The 12,185-nt window shown below is 42.4% G+C and overlaps 1 protein-coding gene across 2 annotated transcripts; it reads left to right on the top strand.

The window, feature by feature from the left end:
• Window positions 1-1,511: 1,511 nt before the first annotated feature.
• On the top strand, window positions 1,512-6,390 carry LOC147446287 (phosphatidylinositol 4-phosphate 5-kinase 1-like). 2 transcript variants are annotated; one of them, XM_086525539.1, is made up of 10 exons: window positions 1,512-1,705; window positions 1,890-3,377; window positions 3,467-3,634; window positions 3,921-4,086; window positions 4,174-4,284; window positions 4,368-4,555; window positions 4,631-4,803; window positions 5,163-5,211; window positions 5,320-5,564; window positions 5,665-6,390. In XM_086525539.1, the coding sequence occupies exons 2-10, from the start codon at window positions 2,008-2,010 to the stop codon at window positions 5,667-5,669; spliced, it is 2,475 nt and encodes an 824-aa protein (XP_086381665.1). In that variant the 5' UTR covers window positions 1,512-1,705; window positions 1,890-2,007; the 3' UTR covers window positions 5,670-6,390. The 2 variants fall into 2 exon arrangements, with proteins under 2 accessions (XP_086381665.1, XP_086381664.1); XM_086525538.1 differs by having other exon boundaries at window positions 1,513-1,705; window positions 5,320-6,390.
• Window positions 6,391-12,185: the final 5,795 nt, after the last annotated feature.

Below are 12,185 nucleotides of genomic sequence, written 5' to 3'. Positions count from 1 at the left end.
CATAGTCCCCACCGTCCCCCCCATCCAAACCAAAAAAAAAAACCCCAATATGTGTTTCTCTCTCCTTCTTTCTTGCTTTCTGTGTGCTGCAAATTGCAATCATACGGTTTATATGATGATTCTCCAATCAAAGGAACCAGCGACCCAATCCGTGAACCAAATCTGCCTTTAGTTTGTTTATTACTCTTCTCTCTCTTCCTCGAGACAACAAACCCCCTTCCATAAAAACTTTCTTACCGTATATACACGCAAAAACTACACAGAAATAACTCTCTCTCTCTCTCACACACACACACCCACTCTCTCTCTCTCTCTCTCTCTCTTTTTGACGCTTCTCTACAGGATCATGCATGCAATGTTGTCTTCTCCTCTGTCTGCTCCATCTCTCTACAGCTGAAGAGTGAATCTCTACTCTCTCTCTCTCTCTCTGCATCTCTGCTAGATCTCTGCACAGTGAATGTGTATGTGTGAATGTGAGCTTTTCTCGGTGCAAGTGGAGAAATCTATCTTTTGAGCTCTGCCATATCACCCAAGTAAACGCGCCCCAATTCTTCCTCCATTTTTTATCTGCGTACGTAGGCTAGTAATTCTCCTCTCTCGCTATCTCTTCTGAGTCTTCTCTCTTGAAGAGAGAGAATGGCCCTATCAGTGAGTGTTGGTCTCTTGATCGCGTTTGTGAGGTGTCTGGTCTTGTGGGATTGCCGCTTCTTCTCTCTCTTGTTTTCGACGCTGTGGTCCTGTCTCTGTGGACCTCTCTTTCTTCGCACACGTTTTGGGCGATTTCTGCGTACTCCTTCTTCCCAATGCCCATCCCTAGTTTGGGCGGCTTGTTCTAGGCTCGTTGCGCAATCTCCTCTCTGGTCCCAGCCTCCAGGGGCCATGGCGCGGGCGCTCTCTCCTCTCTAGGGGAGTCTATCACTTTGACGCATTCTCATCTCTCTCTCTCTCTCTCACTCTGAATCTCTGCATGAAGTTACTCTCTGTTCTTCGCACGGTACACTTGAGGGGTTGTCACTTGTGTCCTCTCTCTCTCTCTCTCTCTATTTCTCTCTCTAACACAACACACTCGCGCGCGCGCGCACACACATTTGGGGAGTTGGCGCTGCCTTTTTCTCTTTCACAAAATCTTTCGCTCTCGAAAGAGTTGAACACGCACATTGTAGAGCTCCATCCTCTCTCTCTCTCTCACTGAGATCACTCTTCACAGAGTCTCTCTTTCTCTCGCCGTGGGCCGCAGTCTTTATCTACCCGCTTCTGCCTCGGTCCCCAATCAATCCTTCGGCATGTTTGGAGACAATTCGTAGACCGGTTCACCATCAGTTGCAAATGTGCATGTTCTGATGCACCCCACAAAAACACACACACACGCACACCCCACATTCTCTCTTTCTCTCACACACACACAATCTTGTTCAACAGTAAAAATTCCTTCCCTTGAATGCGCTTGTCTGTTGATGACACATACACTAAACTTCTCCAGCACTACATCTTCACTCAGCACCCCCCCCCTCCCCCCCCCCCCCCCCCCCCCACACCGGAAAAAAGAAAAAAGGCTTCCCCAGCTTTCCCCCTCCTCTTCCGTTTTGTCCTCTGTTTCTCTCGTTACCTGCATTGCGAAGGCCAGTGAATAGTCTTGTGTGTTTCATCGAAATGAGCCGCGCCGTGCTTTGAGTCTGGTGCTGCCTTATTGGAATCGCACTCTCAGGTACCTTCTGTCTTCAGTTTAGTGTTGTTAAGCCTCATTTACTCAGCTTTGAGTTATCACGGACTTATTGAAGTTTATTTTTTACCTTATATTGGTGCGTGTGTATGTGTGTGTGTGAGAGAGAGAGAGGTACCAATCTGCTAGTTGCTCTCTCCTCTAATGTGTTTCAGACTTGAAATGACAGGTCCTTTTCCCAAGCCTAACCTGGCCTTCATCACCTTGATGACCAGTCAGCTTAGGCACATTAAGGTTTTTACCCTCCATGAGTGACCTTTTATAATGTATATTACACCTGGTTTGCAATGATGATGGAAAAGCAAAGAGAAGCCCTGGATCCCCATAAGTCCCCCTCTGTGTTGCAGTGTGTCGAAGTCATGCGGAATTTTTTTGATGAGCTTCAAAGCCAGACCAAAAAAGGACCTTTTGCTAACCGTAAAGCAGCACCAATTGGGCTTTTCTGCATGTCTGGTCCCGTGGCACATGCAGACGACGATGAAGAAGATGATGAATTTGATGATGTTGATTTTGCGGTTACTAATATGTACATGCAGAAAGATGCAAGAAGCTTCATTGTGCCATCTCTAGGAGCTAAGCTTTCCTCTTCAAATATGAAGGAGCCCGGAGCGCTTTGCAGTAAGAAGCAGCTCTCAAGTGCTAGCGATGGTGTGGAATTCTTGTATGCAAATCAGCCCTTCAAATGCCAATGGCCTGATGGCTGCTCATATGAAGGTGATAGGGGTTTTGACAAAGGCACAGGCAGGGGTAAAATCTATTGGCCCTCGGGGTCTTGCTATGAAGGAGAGTTCATGGGTGGTCACTTGAATGGTGTGGGCACATATAGAGGCACAGACGGGACTGTGTATAAAGGAAACTGGATTCTCAACAGGAAGCATGGATTTGGACGCAAAAGATATTCCAATGGCGATGTGTATGAAGGTACATGGAAGTGGGATTTGCCTGAAGGGCAGGGGTGTTATTTTTGGAGCAAAGGCAGCGAGTATTATGGAGGATGGAAGGGCGGGTTAATGTCGGGGCGAGGTGTTCTGGCATGGGCAAGCGGTGACACTTTTGATGGTCAGTGGCTGAATGGACTAGCTGATGGGAGAGGCGTTTACACATGGGAAGATGGAAGTACATACTTTGGTACATGGAGAAAGGGACTTAAGCATGGGGAAGGCAGGTTCTATCCCCCTGGAAGCAAGCATATAGAAACTGAACGCTTGCATTATGTGCACTCACTCTCTCAAGAAGAATTAACAATGCATGACCATATGACTGCTACTATTCGAAGTCCCTGCCGTCAGAAGATATGCTCTCCCTCCCATTTGCCACAGGAGCTCAGGAGATTATGCCAAGGACCACCTTTTGACGATATATCTGTTGATGCTTGTGTACCCACAGCAGAGGATTATGAAGATTGCGACCTTGTGATGGAAAGATTGTGGAGTCTTGGTGGCTGTGATGGTTGTGATTTTGAGTCATGTCCGGAGGCACATCCTGGGTGGGTGCCAGAAGCTCAAGAGGGTGTGTCACAACGACATGACATACCACTCTGGGAGGAGAGTGCTGGTGAAGGTAGCTGGCAGCTGAGAGAAAGAAAAAGGTTCGGAGAGACCATTTACAAAGGTCATCGGAGCTATGATCTCATGTTGAATTTGCAGCTAGGGATTAGGTTTGTATCATTGTCTTCTGTGCGATTTAAAGTGATTATGGGACCTGAATATCCTTTTGTGGCTCATTCTTTTTGTGCTTCTGTTGCAGGTACTCTGTGAGCAAGGTCACTCCAGAGAAGAAGAGGAAACTTTTACTAGCTGATTTCGGTCCAAAGGCAAGGTTGAAGGTCTGCTTTCCAAGAGAAGGCTCTCAGCTCACCCCTCCGCACCACTCAGGCGACTTTAAATGGAAGGATTATTGCCCCATGGTTTTCAGGTACTTGATTTGGTTTTTGTACGACCTTTCCAATGTGCTTGCATAATGGGGAGCTTTGCACATTGGCAGTGCTCATAATGCCGATGTTTATCTGCACGTAAAATTCTTGACTCTTCCTTATTCCTGTGTCCTTGAGTTCTTGCTGTCCGCATGCTTGCGAAAATCTGGTATGCAAGCATCTCGGAATGGTGTGATATCAATCTGTGCTATATCATAGTTGGTCAAACAAATGTTGCAGAGAAACCTACTTTTCCATTTTCTGACAAATTTTCATTTATCTCCACAGGTATCTTCGAGAAACTTTCAAGATTGATGCTGCAGACTACATGCTATCGATCTGTGGAAATGCTGGGTTGAGGGAACTGTCGTCTCCTGGAAAGAGTGGCAGTGTCTTTTACCTCTCTCAAGATGAGCGGTTCATGATTAAGACTCTTCGGAAAGCAGAAGTCAAGGCATGTATCTGTGCCTTTTCCACTTGAATTGGCATGTTAAACTACAATGATTGATGGTTTCTTATAGGCTTGATGCATTGTATGCAGGTACTGCTAAAGATGCTTCCAAAATATTACAATCATGTACGAATGCACAGGAACACTCTACTCACAAGGTTTTTTGGACTTCACAGGATTAAACCTGCGGGCGGCCAGAAGGTAGGTTGTTGCTGCTCTATAATTAAACGTCTTTGTGTACTTGCTTTTTGAGGTCTTACATTTTCCTCCAAGAAAATGAATAGGTACGGTTCATCGTGATGGGAAATGTGGTATCGACTGAAGCATGCATTCATAGGCGGTTTGATCTTAAAGGATCCTCTCAAGGTCGATTTACTGGCAAACATGAGGCTGATGAAGGGACTACTTTGAAGGATTTGGATTTAGACCTAATTTTTCAGCTTGATCCATCTTGGAGAAGCGCCGTCTTGGAGTAAGACTGCATACACACATGGTCACTTTGCTTTGCTACAGCTTCTGAAAGTACTGATCTTTTCCCAACTTGCAGTCAAATTTCCCGAGATTGCCAGTTTCTCGAATCGGAACACATCATGGACTACAGCTTATTGCTAGGTCTTCACTTCAAGAATGCTGTATCATCCTCGACATTCTCGGACAGTCATGGCTCAATGTTTGGCTCTCCGCTACAAGACATCATGGATCCGCAAACAATGGCAAGAAGTACGTAACTCTTTGCATATTGTGTTGGAAGAATTTGTCTGTAGGCATCTCAACATTGTCAAAGTCTTTTATCTTCTAGTCACATATCGGATCATACCTGACACGAGTTTATGTTGTAATTAGTGATGATAATGCATGCCTCCTCTGGAAACTTAAGTTCACAATCTGTCAATAGGCATAGGCATAAGCATTGTTTTGGGCATGTTTAGGTCAAAATGTATCTGTAATGTTTGCTCATTACGAATGAGCCAACACAGCTGAACTTACAAGTTAAGATAGTCACCCATTTCTCTGTTGTTTGACATCATGGATGATCTTTGGTTATATGTTGAGACATAATAATGTATGTTTTGCTGCAGATGGTCTCTCTGATGCTTTGTCAGACTTTTCCTCCCCTCAAACAGAAAGGTAGGCGCTTGTTAAGCCATCTATACACTCATAAGGTTTTTGTTCTTGGTCCAAGCAGATAATAGGCTTCCTGCTAAACTTTTCTTCTTTTATTCGTATTTTTTGCAGGTGCATACAAGTGGGGTGCAATATGCCTGCGAGGGCTTGCCGTCTTGTTGGCAATGGCAAGGATGATCTTGACTTCGAGGAAGTATATGATGTTGTACTATATTTTGGGATTATAGACATTCTTCAAGAGTATGACATGGGAAAGAGATTGGAGCATGCATACAAGTCTTTACAGTTTGATTCATTCTCCATATCAGCTGTTGATCCAGCACTATACTCCAAGAGGTTCAAGCATTTCATGAATGGTATATTTCCTCCTGTTACTTGACAGGTTTCTGGAGGAATTCTTTGAGAGTCTTCTACAGGATTGCATGAGGTTTTACTGATGAGCTATCAGGGGTGTAGTCTGATACAGTCGGAATGGCGACGAATGTCGAAGTGTGGCCATATAAGGGAGGAGAAACGGCAGACAGTCAACATCGATGTCAGGTCTATGACCGTTTTGTGGTTTATAGATAGCACGGAATATACAGAAAGGCTTCCTTCGAATCATGTGCGAGAATTTGCTATCGGTTTACCAATTTTCTACCAAAGGATAAGATCCATTTGGCAGATGAAAGCAACAGAGCTATGCCACCCCAATCTTTTGTAATTCTCCAAAGCATCGTCTTTACAAGGCTGCTACTCATTGCCCCGGAGGTCCTTGTGGGTGCTGCCTGGGTGAACAGTTTCCTCAATGGGCTGATACTCGACAGTTTCTACTCTCTTTGCTGAGAAAGAAGATGCAGCGAAGACATGACCACACTGCGTCTCATTTTCATTTTGCCCCTTGACAATGGAGCCCTGCCATGGCAATGAGATTTCTTGCAACAAGTATACTCCATGATCACAATTTTTTCACAAACAACTCACCCAATTTTTTGGTTTCTTGTGAATCTACTAGGTTCCACTTTGTAGTCAGAAAATTATTTCACTTTTCTGTACATTGCATATGCTGTACCAAATCATCCAATGGCCTCTACCTCCATAGCCTATGTAATGTACTTTTAGGATTCTCCCTTGATTCAGAAAATTTTTCTGAAGCCTTGATTCAGAAAGTTATTCTGAAACCTATGGGTAAACTAAGTAGCTTGTTGAATCTTGTCTTGATGTCATTACATCCGTTTATAATTCCATCGAAGAAGCAGTTCTATACAGTTTTAGTTTCTGATAATAATGGGTTTAATGTAACGTTGTTTATTGCTCACTTCTTGTGGACACTAACTCGATCCCTTCCTGTCTGATTGCTGCGATGATATCAATTGAGGTCGCAACGATTTGGTTTGCTTCGTGTCATTTCTTAAGTTTATGATTCCAGGGAAGAAGCCATTCTACACAGTTTTAGTTTCTGATAACAATGGTTTTGCAAAATGAAGGTCATTGCTCAGTTCTTGTGGACATCAATCCCTCCTGTCTGAAAGTGGCGATTATATGAATCAAGGTCTATGGCTAGTTGAACACATAGATGTGCATTTCCTGATGAGAGTTGAAGGTGGTGAAACCACACGTCCTTTAAGTCATGAAGCATAGATCATACCACTGCACCAACTTCCATGTCTTTTTCATTTTCATCATACTTGGCGTGCTGTAGTTCTTGTGTATGCTCTGTGCAACATCTCTTTAACAGCTTGCCCGTTGTCCCGCCTCCAAGCTTAATGTGAACTTATTGCGCTTGTAGCACAAACATCTCCGTGGGGAATTCCTTTGTTCAACTTCAAGAAGGGCATGCCATAGCATATGAGAGCCAAAGGCTCAATGTCGATATACGAGTCTTGGGCATATACGAAAAAGACTTTTACATGCCCTAAACACATGGAAGCACTATCTATTGGAGACTTTATTTCTTTTACGAACGGATCACCAAAACCTCAAGTACTTCATGACACAAACCAAACTTTCCGACAAACAAAAGAAGTGGGCAAATTTTCTTTCGCAATTTTATTTTCATATTGCTCACATTGCTGGTAAGCACAATCAAGTCGCCGATGCACTTTCATGCAGTGTCCATAGCAACTAACAATGATCTATCTTCTATGATAGAAGAGTATGCTACTGACCCCGACTTTAGAGACATATCGTCAACTCTTGCATTGGGGAAGAAAGAAGAACCATTCACTTTGCAGGATAGTTATTTTCTCCATGGCAATTGGCTTTGTGTTACCCACTCCCTTCGTGAGAAAGTCATGTATGAATCCCATGCTCCTCTCTATGCAGGGCATAGAAGTATTCAACTTACTCTTCGAGGAGTAGAGACGTACTTCTATTGGCCTACCATGAAAGTGGACATACAAGAATATGTTTCAAAATGTGTGGTATGCCAAAAGATCAAGTATGATAGAGGGGAGCAACCTGGATTACTCCAGCCATTGCCAATCCCTAATTCACCATGGGAGAGTATATCCATGCATTTTATCTTTGGATTACTCAAGTCTATTCATGGGAATACAAGAATATGGACAATAGTCGACAGATTCTGCAAACAAGCACACTTTATTCCTGTTAAAAAGACTATTAAAACACATCAAATGGCAACCTTCTTTATATCTCAGATTTTCAAACACCATGGATTACCAACATCCATCGTGTCATATAGAGGTCTTAGAATAACCAGTAATTTCTGAAAAGATCTCTTTGAAAATCTAGGTACAAAATTGAATTTCTCTTCGACGTATCACCCACAGACGGATGGCCAAAGTGAAATAGCCAATGTTACGATACTCGATCTACTAAAGACTTATGTTACAGAAGTAGATCAACGCTCACAATGGAAAAAGTACTTACCCCTTGTAGAGTATGCGTACAATAATATTGTCCACACTACTACGGGAAAGATACCTTTTGAGATCATAGAGGGAAGACCTAAAAGTCCCTTGCTACTTAAAATACATGGGAAGATCTTCGCTGCCGATGAGTATAGCCGTGACCTACAAGAATCTTTCCAAAAGATTAAGGAGACTATATCCATCTCTCAACAAAGGCAAAAAGGTGTTGCTGATAAGCACAGAAGGGCCTTAAAATTCAAGGAAAATGATTGGGTCTTACTTAAGTTTCCCAAGGCTCGATTGAGGCAAACAAGGGCAAAAATCCTACGGGCCATCAAAAGTATTATGCTAAACTAGCAAAAAGATATTATTATCCTTTTCAAATCTTGAAGCTAATCAATGAGATGGCTTATCAACTCAAGTTGCCCAACCATTGGCTCATACACAATGCTTTTCATGTGAGCCTACTTAAACCCTACAAAGGAGAGTCACCAAAAGAACCAATTATTGAAGACCCCCCAGAAATTGAAGACCAAGAAGACGTGCTACAGCCCGAAGTTATCATTCGGCATGAAGACAAGGTACTACAACATGGTAAGATTATCCGACGGTATCTTATTAAGTTCAAAAATTATACTTTTGAAGATGCTAGATAGATACAACGAATACAGCTTAAGGATAGTATGAACCTTGTCAATACTTACAATGCTACATTAGAGTAAGCAAATGTACATGTTTCTTTTAAATGACCAATGTTTTTGCCTTAGAAGACTAATTCTCTTTTTATTGTGCACAAATTTAAATAGTATGCATACTTAGAATCATGTTTGTGATGACGACGTCTCTCAAACACTAAGTAGAATTTATCACTCTACGTTGGGAGAATGAAATGGACTAAAGACCAGACATGCTTGCAGCAGCTATGTCTCCCAAGCACCAAATGGATTAGTCGTCCATCTTGGAATACTGTCGTAGGATAAAAAGGGATCCTCTATCCGTTAAGAAACATAAACTAATGACTGAGACTTTATCTCTTCTACCTCATAGTCAAGGACGACTATGATTTCAAGAGAGAGGTAATGTCATAAAATCTATATCTAACCAATCCAAATCATTTTCTCAAATAAAACTGATCATTTAATATGAGAGAATAAATGGGAACAAGGGTTAGAATATAGACATGTGCTTATGGATCTATCTCAACACGGGGCTAAGGATAAAGGGGGTCCAAATGAAAGAGGGTCTGTCAAAGAGCAAGGCTACCTAATGGAGCTTAAAGACCTTAGGGTTAGCTTCATTAAAGACCTCCAAAGGTTAGTGTTAAAAGTCCTTTGACCTTAAGCAAGCTAGGGTTGTGATTGAGGTGGGATCCCAGCCCAAGCTTGAGGTGCTTGTCATGCTTATTGACTAAGGTACTTAAGGTGCTTGTCGTGCTTAATGACTAAGGTGCTAAGGTGCTCCATGACTAAGGTGCTCAAGGGGTTTAAAGTGTTCTCAAAAGTCAACATGATCCCTACTCAAGGGGGACGAGACCTCATTGTAGGAGCGTGAGAGAGAACACACATACCCTCACACAAGGCAAGCTTGGTCTAAAGAAGTAACAAGGACACTTGTCAAGCTCCTCTTTATGTTGCTCTCATGGTATGCCTAAAGCCTATTGGTTGGCCTCTCAAGGGGTCCAATGATAATTTGACTAATTTATTTAATTGATTATGTATTTATTAAGTCCTTTCTCTCAAAGGGGAAAGGGGGACACTTGTCTCAAGGCTAGCATGGTTGCTTGATATGTACCCTGCATGTGATTGGCTAGGCTTGTAGGGGTCCAATCATCTTCTAGCATGAGCTACAAGGGAGGCTCGACCAAGGAAGCTAGGGGCTAGCTTGGGGGGTATACTCTCCCACACACACACACACACACACACACACACACACACACACACACTCATTGTGTGAAGTACAAAATGCAAGAGCTCTCCTTAACTTGTTGAGAAGTTGAGAGCAAACACCAACACTCTTGGCTATGGAATGCAAATCCAACCAAGAGCCATGTTTCAATGCTTAAGCTTGCCATCTTTTTCATCTTCATTACTATGCTATTATGCTATGCTAAGCAATAAGAGTGATGATAAGTGAGAAACTATTTCTTTCTCCTATGAATGCTTCTTCTTCCTCTTCCCTACCCTCATTCCCCGCTAGCTCTCTCCACCTTTGAAGGTGTTTGAGGCCTTGGGACTGAGGCCGGGGATGGTCAATGCTTTTACAAAGTTTATGTTATGCTCGTGATGCATAAAGCTTTCCATCTTCATTGCATCACCTAGGCCACAAGGAACACAAAGATTGTATTGTACCAAGTCTCTCTTGATGGGAGAATCTATAATACAAAAGCTTATTGGAGGGTGGATTGGCTCTAAATAAATCCGATCCTCAATTGTTGTCATGTTCGCTAATTCTCTCTCTTGCAAAACTATTGCTCATGCCAGGTTAATTAAGCATAATGGTTATGTTGCTACCGCTAATTAAGTTCACCCTCTATGTTCTCAAAGTAGTCTCACAAAAATACTCACTCTAATTCTCTTAATTCCGCTATTCTCAAAGTTCATAGGCCATTTTCATTACAGGTATTGGTTCAAAAATTGTATTTAATCTATACCTTAATCTCCTCAAGATAATTGTATCTTTGTTAACAAGGGTGACTCTATGAGAGTGGGCTACACATATGTAGGCATCATGGAAGAGCGCAATTAAGAAGTCTCGAGCAGCCTCTTACATATAGTCCAAAGCACCTCTTGTCCAGCTTCCGCTACTTGCCTGCAGAGCCTTTGGAAAGGTAGCTTAAGAATTGCAACTATGAGGGCCTTCTGTGCTCTCCTAATCTCCCTCAAGCATCTCACCTTTTGAGAAAATATCCTTTTCTTTGCAAGTGGGGGTTTCATACAAACACCCTTTTTGGTTGGTTGCTTTGAGGATGCCATACCTTTATCTTTCTTTGATCTCTCACCTTTATATGGCTCATCTCTTGGTTTGATATCTTCTGGGTAGATATCTTCTAGTGCTCCTTCGACATCTCCTGGTTTGATATCTTCTCTATGGACCTTCCTTGCAGTTTGTTTGGTCCTTGTCATAACTAGAGCTCACAAATACAAAATAAGAGAAAATATAGCACAACACTATATTTGAGTATAAGCTTCCATGAACGGTTTCAAAAATAATTAGTGTCCCCCTTGCCTGAAAATAGAGTGGTCGAAAGGTTGTGTGACTACTCTACTTTTGCGCAAGGAGAACACATGTCTTGTCATGAAACATTTTGAAAAAAAAAAGTATCCCTCTTGTGCAAAAATAGAGTGGTCGGAATTTTATCAGACTACTCTATTTCGTGCAAGGGGGACACGGTTCTTCAAAAGAAATATGTATCCTCCTTACGTGAAATATGTATAGATGGCAGAGGCTTATCTGCTGACTACACATATTTCGTGTAGGGAGGACACATGTTAATAAGAATTTGTGAAAAATATGTGCAAAAGGTTTGTGAGAAAAATGAAGATATGTCTTTCTTGCACGAAATATGATTAGTCCTAGTCCAACTACTCAATTTTCACGCAAGGGAGACATCTTGATCTTACAAGTCCAAACTTTGAAGGTAGATATTGAATAGTAGTTAGTATCAATGTCAAAAATCTGCTTCAAATCGAGCTTCTAAAGCATATAGAATTGATTATAGTGTTGAGAATTGCATAGCATGCAAAAAGGTAGAAGAAATGAAGCAAAGAGGACGAAGTAGTTTCTCAAAGTAAATCCCAAGAAAAATGAGTAGAAAATGTTATTTGGGTGCGATCTCTTCTATATATATATAGTAGTGCACAAATATGAGTTAGGATATGGAGCGAGCTTTTTTTTGGGAAGGGAGGGCCACCAGTGCACCACCATTGCCACCCTCATTGGCCACCGCCAAAGCCACCAGCTTTCTCCTCCACCTTCTCCTCCTCCACCACCTCCTTGGCCACCACTATTGTCGCCCTCTTTGGAGCTATTTAAACCACCCACTCTTCCCCTCCATCCTCTCCTCTTCCACCACCTCCAGCTATCCCCTCTTATACTCCCTCTCCTCTGTTTTCCACTCTCCTTCTC

This window comes from Adiantum capillus-veneris, chromosome 12 (genome assembly GCF_014529385.1).
Source record: "Adiantum capillus-veneris isolate H3 chromosome 12, ASM1452938v2, whole genome shotgun sequence".
Taxonomy (NCBI): domain Eukaryota; kingdom Viridiplantae; phylum Streptophyta; class Polypodiopsida; order Polypodiales; family Pteridaceae; genus Adiantum; species Adiantum capillus-veneris.
This window is presented reverse-complemented; position numbering and strand designations above follow the sequence as displayed.

Excerpts from the sequence above, each read along its gene's own strand:
- LOC147446287 (XM_086525538.1), top strand. The coding sequence starts at position 2,008 with ATGATGATGGAAAAGCAAAGAGAAGCCCTGGATCCCCATAAGTCCCCC. Across the intron at positions 3,378-3,466 it reads AATTTGCAGCTAGGGATTAG|GTACTCTGTGAGCAAGGTCA; the intron begins GTTTGTATCATT and ends CTTCTGTTGCAG. Across the intron at positions 5,212-5,319 it reads TCCTCCCCTCAAACAGAAAG|GTGCATACAAGTGGGGTGCA; the intron begins GTAGGCGCTTGT and ends TATTTTTTGCAG.